The 15,100-nt window shown below is 43.2% G+C and overlaps 1 protein-coding gene across 2 annotated transcripts in view; it reads right to left on the bottom strand.

Moving 5' to 3' along the window:
- LOC308324579 (myosin-9-like) overlaps nucleotides 1–13,739 on the bottom strand; it is a 43,588-nt gene extending 29,849 nt beyond the window's left edge. For both annotated transcript variants that reach the window (XM_080776674.1, XM_080776675.1), the window contains exons 1-2: nucleotides 13,442–13,739; nucleotides 1,216–1,547 (exon numbers count right to left, since the gene is read on the bottom strand). In XM_080776674.1, the coding sequence (XP_080632800.1) occupies nucleotides 1,216–1,542 (327 nt within the window). In that variant the 5' untranslated portion in view covers nucleotides 1,543–1,547; nucleotides 13,442–13,739. The remainder of the gene's footprint in view (nucleotides 1–1,215; nucleotides 1,548–13,441) is intronic.
- Nucleotides 13,740–15,100: the final 1,361 nt, after the last annotated feature.

Genomic DNA, 15,100 nt, shown 5'->3' with positions numbered 1-15,100 from the left:
TACTATGCTAAAGTAGGCTAACTCTACAGGAGATGACTGAGGGTAGTAGGCCGAGATCAGTAACAAGTCATAAAACGAGGCTAATTCAAGGAAATGTATTTTCGCCGATAGGTTCCGACTTCACAGATTGATTAAACGCTGATGAGTCACAAATCAACAAGTCCATAATTTACCATAGCAGAGTGAACACTGAACACATGTACAAGCATATATTGCAGCTATTGTTAATTTGTAGATAATGTCATTTTTGGTGACGGTGAGCAACACGGAGACAAGGTTAGGGGGAGAGAGAGAGAGAGAGAGAGAGAGGAGACTCAGCGTTTGAACCAAAAGAAAGTAATATTTTATTAACATATTAGCCGCCCGGCGCCCGTGCCTCAGTGTTGAGGCTCGGAGTAAAAAAAAAAAGTCCTCCTCGATTCGATAACACAGGTGCGACCTCATTAAATGTTAAGTATCACCGTAAGAAATTAAGTGTCATATGCGACCTCTTAGAGGCTCTATGTGAAAACCCTATTTATGTATATTATATGGCAAGCTGCAGATGGACTTATGTTTTGTTTTTGACGGTTGAACATTTTCACAATAGGTAAGCGAGGCCCAATAGAATTTGTTATGACATATTTTGATTTACAATTTAATGCAAAGTTATTTATGTCTGAAGGATAGTGATTTAATGCCCATCACGTTAAAGCATCTTTTAAATATAAAGGCAGTTCATATTATGCATCTGACTGCTTGTTTTAACTAGCCATATGCATGAATATTGAAAATTGAGGTGCATGTTGATAGCACCATAGACTCCAATATAAAACAGGTGAATTGTAATCAAATTGAAACATGAGACCAGTGACAATTCACATCTCTAATGGATGGCTTGCCTGTCCTGAATACAGAACCATGGTACTGAAGACAGAACCAAGACATAATATCCTATTCTGGGCGGGAACCCCCTTTGGTGCTAGCATTAGGTTATGCTTTAGCTATTGAAAAATAGCAGAACTACAAGCTCATAGCGCGCCACCGAGTGGCACGCTACGAGCTTGTAGGTCTGCTATTTTTGAAAAATCGTAAAAATGCGGCACAACTCTTTGAATATATATTCTTTCAGAGCGTCGAGACTCGAGAGCGAATGTTTTTTTGTTTGTTTTTTACGTCAGGCCTAAATGGGATATATACGACTCATGTGTGTGAGTGTGACTGTGGTGCACTCACGTAGATCAGGCCAGAGTAGTATCTCTCCTTCAGATTGTGGAGCACGGAGGCCTCGTTGAGGCAGGTGAGCTCGGCCATGTCCTCCACCTTGCTGAACTTGGGTGGGTTCATCTTCTGGATGTCGTCCTTGTTCACCTTCACCTTCTTACCGGAGTCGGCTAGCTCCACCAGGCACTCGTCGCCGCGCTCTTCCTTCACCGAGCCGGCCTCGAAGCCCAGCCGATCCGACGGCACCCACACCAGCTTCTTGGTAGCCCAGTCGGCTTGTGCCAGTGGATTGTTGACCATGTTGCGGTCCACATACAGGAACTTGTCTGCGTCCGACATGGTTGCTACATTGAAGAAAGAGGGAGGAAGAAAAGCGGGTAGAGGACAGAGGGGGAAGGAATGGAGTAAGCAGAGAATATTCAGTTAGACCTGCAAAATCATTGACAGGTCAGAAGACCCAGACAGAAATCACACCGCTTATCACCCCTTATCACTTGCAGAACGTAAAAATTCTCCAAAGCACTAAATATATTTTTGCATTTTCACACACACACACACACACACACACACTCATAAACGGATGGTGGAGGCAACAATGTAAGACACCACCCTGATAATTGGGACTTGGGAGCAGTTAAGGGTTCAGTGTCTTGCTCTTGTCTTGAATAAGCATTGATCGAACCAGGGAGTTCGGGATTCACAGACGCTGAGCCATTACAGTTCCAATGTTTCATGAATCCTCCAGTCCTGACACACGCACAGCCAAGACTTCAAAGGATGCATTTACCTCACAGGTTCATTCTATTTCATCTCTATAATATCTGCCGGTAAAGGCGGCGGCGGCTTATCTAACCTGTATGATAAAGGCTCTGGTTTATTGGATGGGGCTTCTTATATACCGGTAAGCTCTGGAGAATGCACAAGGCAGTGTGTCCACGTTACGGTCAGGTTGACATAAAACAGCAGTGTCCAGTCAAAGCAGACCCCACGTTCCTGCTTGGCAATCCGCTGTGGACACTAATCAAATTACTGGCTGCTTTTCACACCCACTCACCAACTATCAAATGAGTCCAGAGCGCAGTTGAAGACTCGCATTGGTGGTAATGACCAGCGTGTGCCGACCACTTTGTCTTAAATACATGGTTTGAGGAGACTGTTGATTACATGCTCGGAATGACTTCAAACAAATCTTGCGCTTCTTTAATGCCAGGTTGCACAAGACAATGATTATGTCGAAAAGGTGGGGGGAAATTGTGGACCCTGGGAGGCTTGCAATGTCTCCAATAGGGTTGGTGGTGAGGTGGAAAGGTTCTCTCATTCAGCAGATTAGGCTGCAGAAAATAGATTCACAGAAAACTTCCCATATAAAACCCCCAGGGAGTCCAGAACAATATGGTCAATTACGAAATGCTGTCTGTAGAGCTTTTGCACCAAACATGTCATGTTTGATATCGTTCGTTCAGCCCGTTTAATAACTTTCACCTCTGGCGCTGCTGCCAGAGGTGAATGGCTTCATGTACAAGCCTAGACACGGCTCAAGCTATTGTTGTTTTCTGCCTGTACGTCTCATGCCTCATGAACAACATCGCTGTGACAGGGGAGGGACATGGGCTACTAGAGTGTTACTAGACGAGTATTACGAGTATTAAACTGATGAAGGAACATATTGCATAAGCCCACATCGAGCCAGAGGGGAGAACAGAGTGACTTGCAGGCAATTAACTGAACCTGCTGAGCCCCCCCACACACACACACTAAAATCCTTACAATCATTCCTACACAGGGGCGTAGCACAGCGTTCCCACCACGGTTGGCCCGGCTCATTAGCCTCCCAACACTCCTATACTTCCCTCAGGAAAACTAAAAGTTGCTTTTACCACTCCAAAGAGCACGGGCAACTTGGTTGTGTTTGCACATGTGGTGCTGCTGCACACATGCAAACACTAAGAAGAATCACAGTGCTACAAGTCAGAGTCGGCCCCTTCACTCACTACATCACCGTAATTAAGCTCTCGTTTACGTGCTGGCAGAGTTTCACTCTTCCATCATAATAGTTTTGCAATGCAATCTGTAAAGCCCAGTGGGGGTTGGTGGGGGGCTGCTGCTGCCAAGTTCTCATGCTTACCATGACATAAAACAGAGCTCATACTTAGCAGTGTAGATGATGTCTTGACGTGCATTCTTTCACTGAGAGTTAATAGGCCTCACTTTTCACTTCATGTGGTTTGTTTAAATGCTGTACCGACAAGTGTTGTTAAGAAAAGATTATGTAGCAATAATAATATCTAAATGACAACAACCACACACTGCGACGCTGGACTAATAAAAAACTAATACCATTTACAGATCAGGAGGGAAAGCCAGGTAGCTAAAGGCTATGCAGTCCCACAGTCAGAATCAGTGATGTATCGGTGCCGGGGGGGGGGGGGGGGGGGGGGGGGGGATTGTTGGGGGTTAATGCTGCTCCAACAGGGTCACGTCTGGCCCGTCCGTTCTGCCACATTAACCCCGGTCTGAGAGCTGGTCGCAGTGTGGGAGAGGTCCCCATTCTTCTCACGACCCCCCCCCACCTCTCTCAACACTCCAACACGGTCAGTGCCTCTACAGCTGACTCCCCCCCCATACACAATATCCTGCTCCCTCTCAAATTAGTCCCAATACTACTGCTGCTGCTTCCTCCTCACCCCTCTGGTCCCCTCTCCATCCCCCTCAGTCACCCCACAGTCTCTCCAGATACCCATCACCATCCGCCACCCCGTTCTGTTTATGCAGTCTTTCCCAGGGCCACATTCCTTCTATACTCACCCTTTATCAGGGAGAGTGCGAGCAAAGGAATTCCACAAATGTCTCCCTCTTCTCTCCGTGTTCCCTCCCATCTTTCTCAGATTCAGTCTCACTTTCCTCTTCCCGTTTTCACCCCTCCCACTGTTCCCGTCAAGTTGTCATTATGATATTCAAGTAGATAAGAATCGACCACCACTACCACACTCATTATAGAGCTTATAGGAGGAGGCTGTGTAGACCACTGGTTCCCAAACAGTGGGTCGGTACCATTTAGTGGGTCGCAGAAACATTTTTATGGGTCTCTATTTTTTGTTTCCTACATTTAGCTTTTATTATTTCAAAACATGTACAAAAAAAAACATCCCCCCCCCCCGCCCCCCCAAGATAAATGTAAAGCTAATTCAACTATTGTCAGTAATTTCAGGAAGAAATAAAAGAAAAAGCTAAGAAATGCCATAAATTAGAAAATGCGTTGTGAGCTTGTAGATCTGCTATTTTCACTCATTTGGGTCCCAGGCAAAAATCTAATTTCTCTTTTGGGTCACAAAATGTTAGGAAACACTGGGTTGACCATAAATCAGTTGGCTTTACTTGACTCCATGCAGGGCTGGACAAGAGCAGCTACTTTGATTGTGTGACCCCATGTTGCTTCATTTGGCACAAACAAGCAATGAGAGGAATAACAGGCTAAAACACACTGAGCATTACTCTGGCAATGATTCTTCTTATCCGAGGTCACCATGGCTTGCCAACAGTCTTAAGTGTAGGGAGACGAGTTAGTTAGAAGTCAACATGCATTGCAAACAGTCGCTCAAACAAACTACTACAAATGTATACACACATGCAATGTGTCTGAGGACCACATCTGGGGGCCAGAGGCCATGAGTGTTATAAAGCAGGCCATGTCAAATATCATGATAAACTACAGTACAAACTTGAGAAATTAGTGGAAAATTCATAAGAACATCTAGCTGCTTGCAAACAAATTGGAAATTGAAGGAGATTGTGTAACGTTTTCTTGCCAGAGGGATGGAGAGAAAGAGGCCATATCGAAAGCATATTAGAAAATGAAAGGACACTAGTTCACAATGGTGATGTGACCTCTGTCATTTTCCTACTCGAATGTCTTGACACAGATATGTCACTGACACACTTTGCACAGCTCCCTCTCCTGAGAGTATGACTAAAAATAAAAATAAACTGTCCAGTCTAGTTTAACACACACACTGTTCTATTTAAAAAGGAGGGTGAGTTCTTTTTCCAGAGCAATTTGACATAAACCTACCCAATTGTAATCTGGCTGTTTACGCAAAATATATAGTTCTACTTCTAATCCAATGTGGCATTGTGATAAAGCTGCGCGAGTGTGTATTATGTATGACTCAATAATAACGTGCATCCAACTTCTCCTGCACCATTACTCGTCTCTACTGAGGACCGATGCGGCTTTCCACATGCCTGTACCAATCTCTTACAGTAGCTCACCTCTCTGAAGGTGAGGCCCTCTGATGGCCTGTAGTCTTATAACACCGTTCAGCTGTGAAAACACCATCGCTCCTGTCGGGAGCCAGCCATATTGAGATTAGCTGGCCTAGTCATTCTTCTTAACGAGTGTTCGTTATTACGGTAAGTGACTCAAGTGAGTAAGCAGCAACATGGGAAGAACGTAGTTGGCCTGAAGCTAATCCCTGAAGTAAACAGAGACAGGCCCTGACTGAGATAGTTAATTGTTGGTTTCTAACCAGAATGACAAAATCCTATCGTTTTATTGTGAACAAAACTACATAAAATGATGCGTTTAATTTATGGTCTATTGCAAGCATGAGTATGAGCTCTAGGAAGTGCCATCCATCCATGTCAAAGATTTCACATAGCCTCACAACACAATGGGTGTATTCAGGTTGGTTTGTTTTTGTGCAAGTTGCCCAATTAGAGAAACCTAGCATAGAAATTTTGTATGAAAATTAAATCATAGCTGGTCCAAAATAGCAGGGGGGGGGGGGGGCTGTACATAAGAGGAAGCAGCATGGTAAAATAAATAACCACAAGGAAGAGAACGAGGGAAGGCCGCTTTTAGAAACCGACCTCATCACAGAGACCAGAATGTGGCTACAAAGACAGGAAGTGATTCAGTGAAGAGCAAGAGGAATGGGAGGAGAGGACAGGAAAAGAGGCCGTGTCCTACTCAAGAAGACAGCAGGCTGGGGATGGGTGGGGGCGATCTGCTCGCCTGGTTCTTCAAAACCAGCCTGACCATCAATCCCCCCCCTCTCATTCCATTCCAGCTCACCAACTCCCACAGGGATGTGCCGTGTTACTGGGAAAGCCATGATTCTTCACAGTGCTAAGGTGGGAGGGGCTACTTCAAATGACATGACCATGTACAGTAAAGTTACATGCGTTCTGTGTTGCTTCTGCCTAAGTCTGTACTTCTGGGGACCCCCACCCTGACAAGCACTAGGAGTTGAACTTGAGGCATTACATTTAGTTTGACTCGCTTCCACAGATCTATATTGTGAAAATCTACACCTTGCAATGCGCCATGAGCTTGTAGATTGGCCATTTTTACAATTGTTGCCTCTTTCTTATAGTATTTGACAATTTGGCCAATGGTTGACAAGTTATCGTATAGTTTGTTGATTACTCTTGATGTGGTGATGGTCTTTTTTTTTTTAAGTATTAAAAAAAACTTAAAACTTAATCCTTAAATTGTCATACTTCACTGTCCTCTAGTCTAGGGAGTCGGGACCCCCACAAAATCGTCCCGGCCCACAGGTCAGTCTAGCTAGCTGCTAGCAGAAATGGAAATTCACAAATATATTCTAAGACTTTTTTAAATGTTTTTTGAAACCACCACATTGGGCAAATACCCTTTATGTTATGGCCTGGAATTACGGACTCGTAAGAATTCATAGACAGTGGAAGAAAATCAAAAGACAGTCTGGCTTCAGAGACGAACAGCCAAAGAGCACCTGTGAAGGGGCCATTTCGAGCCGAATGCCCAATCGACAGAATATTACTATAACCGGATGGTCAATAACCTCAGTCCTCTCCTTCATGCTCCCCTCTAGTCGTCCCTGGGCTGAGCGCCATGAGCACTTTTCCTCAACACGCTTTGCTGTGGACATCGCCTCACACTGCTGTCACCCTCGTCTGTTTGGGTTCCATTGTTTATGTCTGATCGACAGCAACACACAGTCTCCTTTTCAGTGTGTCGTCTTTGGATCCTAGTCCCTCGCAACATGTCCTTGCCTCCTAACCTCCACTCCCCAGTGTCCCCATCTCGATGTCCGCTTGCTAAATGAACCATACAGCGGATGTATCCAGTCGTTTAAGTTCATTATGTAGAGACTACTGTCGTTTTTCCTCTTTCCCTCTGCAAGTCAAGGAGGAAATGACAAAGTGAGAAAACTATTTTGCCATTTGTGGAACTTGTGTGGATTCTTGTGAAGAGAAGGGATTGGCTTACGTCTTCCTTCTCGAGCACACGCTGTGCAGCCCTGCGTACTGAGTAAATTAAGTCTATGCTGGAAAATAAACCACAAACCATGACAGACCATCGTCATTTTCCATAATTTTTCACATTCCTGGCCCAAGCGGTGTCCAATTTCAGTCCGAACTGGAAGTCGGCCAATGCCATCCACCAATACCAACTAGGCTCTGACGAGAACTGACAGTTTGATGCCTGCAGTAACTAACAGCCTCAAATAATAGTATAGCTCAAGCCATCCAATACATTTTCCATAAAAAACATTTATAATTCTGTTATTTGAAAGTATACAACACTCAATATAGATGAGATGGCATTCTGTGCACAACTTATTCATGTCATAGATGGATATGAATTAATGCAGAATTGCAGATCAATAATCAATCTCATCTTAGTGATTGGACACTGCATGAATCATATTACAATAAAGGACACGATTGCTTTTACATTTCAAAATCAGACAGAAAGATTCTGCACGCATTTTACCCTGAAGCCTTCAAACCGTACACTAGAACGCAGTTACATAAGCCTTTTAACAGCTGTGAAAGAATGCAGAAGGGAGTTAAGATACACATCTCTCCTGGCCTGCAATCAATTACTTCCAATGAGTTTATTTCAGACCCACTTCTCCTGGTGCAGCAAGGATTTAGCCAACACTCCAGGATTCATTTCAGATAGGTAGGGCTGGGCAATAACGGTTATTGTTTTATCATCATCTTTCAATGGAATTATAGTGGCGTTATGATAATCTGATACCCAATTTCTTCATCTAAAATGATTGTTAACCCAATATGACTGAAAAGTTTGTTTGAAATAGAAACATGACCATGCAATTAATTGCAACATGCATTTTATCGTTTCCTGTGTGACTGCAACAGAAGCCATAATGTGAAGACACAAACTAGTAATGTATCCAGTCTTTCACTTACAGCTTTATCATACCTCCCCTAGAATTTGAAGTGTCATGAAGTGTCAAATGTCATTCATACATCACCTGCTATCTACCTGGTAAAAACATATCCATTCTGTAGCTTGCGGCCTGGCAGCTGGCTAGTGCTACACCCTTGAACCAATGCCTGCGTAAATACAGGAATTAACCCAGTGACAGAGCAACTTTTACATCTTCACAGAATATATATTTACCAAATGACCATAGACAATATGTTCAAGCAATATTTTCACACAATAGAAACTATAGATACAGTATGTTCAACCAATCGAGCCGTCCACCCTGCAACTTGGGTTGACTTGGCAAGAAAAGGGTACACAGTCTGCACGTTTCAAAGTTCACGCTGAGAAACTGTCGAAAGAGTTGAGCGTTTGAGTTGACCAAGTTGTGCAATCACCCAGAAGTATCAGCTTATTCTCACGACAGGTGTGTAGGTCACACACCCAACAATGAGCAAAGTCATTGACATGCATGATGAGTGAAATTAAATTCCAATCATTCATTGAGTCTCACAGCTTCAATCACAATACACCACAGCCCACATTTTGAATTGTAAATCAGTCATTACAATATTTTAGTACAGAATTGACAGAACTATTACAAACTATGGGCAAATGTATAGCACCTTTATATTAGAAAAGAATACCATTACTAACTTAAATAAAACTAGAACACAAAAAATCCAACAATGAAGGTAAAATGAAATGTCTTGATATTGACCAAATAACCCAATAAGTAGATACCGTATATCAGTATCAATCAATATTGTTGTGATGCTTTCACAATATTTTTCATAAATAATTAGCATATTGGGCAGTAAAGTAAAGGCAAAAGAAAAACGTGTTGGTACCCTAAACAGACGGACACACATTGCTGTTCATTGGAGTGGCTGCACCACTCAAAAATATAACAGTAAGGTCAGTTCAGAAAATTACAACTTTAATGTAATTCAGTCTTTAACTAATAAACGCTATATAATTCAGTTACCCTGCGTCCACCAAGTGTTTATATACTTGTCCCCCCCCCTCTACACCGTTGACAAAAATAGCTGATCTAAAAGCTCACAAATTAATGCATATGATGAGTTAAGCATGTACTGTAGATCTGTTATTTTTGCAGAATGCTCGTCATGCCCAGCACAAGGAAGGACACTAGGGTTCAGGGGGTTAAAACCAAACGCGTGTGTATATAACAATATCCAAAATCTGACTATATCGAATTTCATATGACTATATGATATATTGCCAACCAATACCAGCCCCACCCTAGTTCAAGGCAGGCTCTCACCGGAAGTGACATAATTAGGCTTCCTTCTTAAAGTAGACTAGGCATTGGCAATAGGTAGGCTATTAAGTTATTAACCTATAAACCTATGAACAAGCATGAACGATGAGCTCATCATTTATAACCTTGGTGCAAAGGTCATTCCCAGTATACGTTAACGCCACAGCCACACACAGCCAGTCATCACAGAAGGCCTAATCTAGTAAAGTCTTTCCAGTAAACTGTTGCGAACAAGATGTGTTTGTTTGCAGTCACAAAGCAGCCATTTCCTAGCATTGTTCAGTACCACTAAGGGTTTAAGGGCTACAGGTGTGCACAGCCAGAGGAAAGGAGATTGAAGGAACGGATGGGGTGGGTTAGGGACAAACAAGAGGACAGACAGTAAAGAAAAAGAACAAAAATGAGCATGAGGTGGGCACAGCGACTTGAGGTGCTGAGGTAATGATTAATAGAGGTCCTCAGAAGGATCATTGGTAAACATATCCAAGGGCCTGGTCAATTCTACCAATGCGACCAACCCAATTGGATCACGCTATTCAAGAAGTCATCCAGAAGAAATATCAATTTTGTTAAACCAAAAATAGACAGGAAATTCAAAGTGAGAGGAACACATTATGCCATTACAACATGAGCGTGTGAAAGACTTGAGTGACAGCCCAGCGGAATTCATATGACTCAAATATAATGACATCCTTGCTAACCTGTCTGGGTTAAAAAGACAAAAGCTGAGTAGTGCAGGAATAGATTATCCGGCCCGGACGCGGCGGACGGTTAGCTCAACCGTCTGGGCAACTAGGCTGCCAAGCCAGCCGGACGGAGTGCCGCGGGTTCGACTCCAGAGCCCGACGGCCTTTGCCATGTGTCACTCCCCATTTCCTGTCCCACTACTGTTCCCTATCAATTAAAAAAAAAGGCATAAAAAGCCCCAAAACAAATCAAAAAAAAAAAAAACACAAAGAAAACGTTATGGGCTGGCTTATGAGCAATCCTAGAAGGCCTAGACCACAGGGAACTGTGGCATCATCTCTGCCATGGTCAATTGATCTAACTGGGCTCCTTTCTCTAACTGGGATGCGTTCTCTCTCGCATGAATTAATCTCAGCTGACTTGAAGTTAGAAAGAACTGGGCCATGTGACACTCTTTGACGCCATTGTCAAGGACTCACTTCACCTAGTAAATGGATTGTTTAGTACACAAACAAAACTGGCACGATCAACACAAGTGGCTTTGCCCTTCAGGCTTCAGGTCCAAAATGGCACTTATATTATATATATCATCAGTTCCTTTCTTTGCCTAGGCCTGGACAATTTGCATGGAGAATTTTCTTGTGTCTCTGAGCTTATCTTTATTTATTGCCACTCTGCTACTTGGCTTAATGTTGACACTTTCAATGGAAGGGTTAACCAGTAAATTCAGTTAGAAGGCCACATACTGCTCAGAAATGTGTAAATAAAAACTTGAGACATAACATGGGATAGCTGCACCATACTGGACTGTCATGCAGCCAATGCATGACTTGTAATCTGCCCGTCATATGCAATGCCTATTCATCCTAAACAGTTTTCCTAAATATCCAAAGAAGGCATGTTGAATGTTCACTCCCACTCTGTCATTTGAAGATGAGTGGAAAGGCAACACAACTTATGGACAACAACACTGAGCCACAAATGATGAAATGCAGTCATCTCCACAGGGGGCTGAATAAGAATAAAACTGTCAAATAAGTACTAAGATATTGTCCTTCAAAGGACCCATGCCAGAGCTTCGAGTCACAGGCTACTCCCTGACAAACAGGATATGAGGATACTGCATCTCACCATATGCACCCTTTACTGATGCTAGTTAGTAATATGCATTACTGTACTAAAATATCTCCTTGATAAAAGGCAGACATTTATATAGGGTTACGCAAAAGGAACGCTGAGCTGGCTTCCACATTTCATACAGTATATGGGTCCATATTTCATACTGCCCTGCCCTAACAATGGGTGTCACCCTGAAGTGGACCAATGTGTAAAGATTAAAAAAAATCTTTGAACCAGTGCAAAAGCAGCTTGAAGCAGTACTTGAAGCATAGGCATACATTGTAAGAAAAGAACCCTGCCTGAACGATAGGTCTATTTCAGTAACTCCAGCTTTGACTGCTTTCCTTTAACCTAGTCATTATAATAATGTTTATGCCAGGGTAATTTCCATGTGACAAGTAAGTTCAATGGTTGATTTAATTAATAGCTGCTTGGCAGATAGTTTGAGCTGGATAGAAGTGCATGGTTTTGATTATTAAAACTGAGGGCTTAGTGCTACTTTCCCAGATTGTTGTAAGGCTTGAACACTACGCTATACAACGGAAAACAGACATACATGCCTCCCAGTCCCTTCCCTTGTGTGTATGGATTTAGAGTTGGTAGAGTTGTGCGAGGGCTCCAGTGCCCTGGCTGTCTTTAGAAATAGTTAATAGTTAATTTACTGCTAGTTCTGACTCCATGAGATTACAATGTTCTACAGTAGAAGGGCGTGCGCACATTCCCGCGAGTCTCTCTCTCTCCACAGCACAACCGCGATCTGTAATCTCACGACCCCAAACAATTGCAAATCCACAGAGCAAACACAGAATGTAGGCTACTGACAAGCACGAGATTCCTTACATAAATAGACTCAATGGTGGCACCGCACATACAGTATGACGTCTGGGGAATAATGTTCACACAACTGAAAATATGGGAGAATCAGAAGGAATTTGAATGAATGACAAAAATAAGTATCCACAACTGAATAACAATAAAAAAGAAAATCGTACAATATAGATTTTAACAGATACCGACTGGGTGATTCTGATTCTACTATATCTGTGATAGGGATAGGAGGCGTTCGCCAGTCGGTCATTCAATGAGTGACGTCATGCTTTGCCAACCATCCCTTCCCTTGTTTGTCTGCCAGGCGTCCGCTCGCTCGCGCACTCCGCTGATGAGACCACACACACTGTAACGTAAACGTTACAAATGTAAACGTAAACCAGCCCGTTGGTTCAAACCGCAACGTAATTAAACACTTCCTAATGTTAATAGTTATTAACACAACTAGCCTATAGTTTACATTCATTACATACATCTCCTGTGGCCGGTTGCACACAAAGCCTCCCAAGTTCGCCTGCTCAAGTTCACTTTAAGCTATACTTTTGTTTCTTCAATGTATTGTACTTAAATTAAATATCTGTTTTAAGTAGTTTAATACTCAAGCTCACATGCTTTATGTCATTGCCGGCCCTGCATGTCCTTCAGTTTAGACACAAGGCCTTTTTTTCTGCAACTCATTCAAGCGAATCACTTCCTGGCTGACTGTGTGTGTGTGTAGCTTTTAGCTTCTTGTCGCCACATTGAACCAGAACAGAGCTGACCATGTTGTTCAACTGCATGTTCAAACACCACAGCAGCACCATGGTGGAATATAATATAACTATGGCAAGTCTCAAATAAATAAAATACATTTTGGGGTCCGAAGAAAGCCCCCCAAATCAAATTAATTCTGTGTTAATAAGCACCCGGTGGTCCCACCCAATGAGGTGCTGAAGTTGTAACTTTCTTTCCGTCCGTCCTTCCTGGTTCACTCAATAGCACACTTGCTAATTAAACACCGGTCAGATATTTATGAATAATAATTGTATATTATTTATTGATTATACAATTAATATATAATATATATATATATGATATATAAAAGTTTGAAAGTTTACCTGCTGTTTGGATGCAGGACGCTTTTAGGAAGCTGGTTTTAAACAACAACCAGGCGGCTCAGTCAGTCCGTGTCAAACAAACTCCTTTTCCAGACGACAAGCAAGCGGCTTCTTTTAGAGCTCAGAGTCAGACCAAACTAAACAGCAGCGAGGCGAGCTTCCTCCTCCTCCCTCTTCTTTCTTTCTTTCTTTCTCTCTTTCTTTCTCTTTTTTCTTTCCTCCCTTTTCCCTCCCTCTCTTCCTCCTCTTCCACTAGCTGGGCTGAGTGGCTGGTTGCTGCTACTTCACGTCAATTCACGCCGTTTTCATTTAGATACCTCCGTCGTACGACGGTGTAACGCGCCGGAGAAATAGCCGATCTACAAGCTCACAGCGAGTGTCGTCTGCGACCACTGCAACGCGTTTTGATCTTGCAGGTCAGCTTTTCTTTTCTTTTTTGGTGGCGCGCGACCCAGTCCTACGGCGAAGTAACGTCAGCCCGCCCCGGGCCCGGGGTGCGGTCCAGAGGGGGCGTGGTCCGTGTCCAAGAGGGGACCCGCCCCCCACCGGCTGTCTCGGCCAATGATCTGATGTTCCAGGCACTTTGAGCCAATGGCATTTCACACTGGGGGCGTGGCTCCAGCGGAGGGGCGAGTGCCACTGGGCATGGGGAGGAGGGAATAAAAAGAACCCTGAACTTGAAATAGTTGAGAGGAGGGAGGATAGGGGGGCAGAGATAAAGCTGTGTTTAATGACAGAGGTATGTGCATGCTAAGGATTTTCATGACCATATAAGCACCAGTCCATTTCAGGACGAGCTTCATCATCCATCCAGGTTATCCCATTGTGTCATGAGGGCTACCAGTCTGGTCCCTGTCTGCTTTGAAAACAAAGATCAGTTTTGATTACCTAATATCCAACATTATTCTAGGCTAAATATTATTACTACCACTTTGACTAAAATTGCTGTATATATGGAACATAACCTCAAATTACACCTTCTTAAACTAAATTGTGTTGTATTATGGAACATAACCTACTGTTGAGGGTTATTCATGCCTTTATTTCATCGAGGCTTGATTATTGCAATTCATTGTACATAGGCATTGCCGCATTGACCAGTCTGCCCTCAGACGCCTCCAGCTTGTACAGAACGCTGCCGCCCGCCTCCTCACCACCACGAGGAGGCGTGAACATATTACCCCGGTCCTCGCCACACTCCACTGGCTATACCTGTTAGATTTAGAATAGATTTCAAGATTTTATTATTTGTTTTTAAAGCCCTAAACGGGCTCGCTCCCCAGTATCTATCACTCCTTTTAAATCCATACACCCCAGCCAGGTCCTTGAGGTCAGCTGACCTCAACAAAGTACAGGTCTAGAGGTGGCCGAGCGTTCTCAGTGGCCAGCCCCAAACTCTGGAACAGTCTGCCCTTGCGGATTAGGTCCACTCGCTCTTTGGGAGCTTTCAAGTCGTCTCTTAGAATATTTTTTTTCTCCATGGCTTTTAACTCTATTTGATTCTTGATTTAAATTTTTGGTTTTGCTCTATTGTACTACAACTGTGTAATTTGTTGCCCTTTTGTGTTGTTATACCATGCTATTTTTGTCTTATTTGATTTTACTGTGAAGCTGTTAACATAAAGTTTACCTAACTTTGCTACTACAGGGTAAACATGC

This window comes from Protomyctophum bolini, assembly GCF_963924005.1.
Source record: "Protomyctophum bolini genome assembly, chromosome: 11".
Taxonomy (NCBI): Eukaryota; Metazoa; Chordata; class Actinopteri; order Myctophiformes; family Myctophidae; genus Protomyctophum; species Protomyctophum bolini.
Note: the sequence above shows the minus strand (reverse complement) of the source record. Positions and strands in the feature narration are given on the sequence as shown.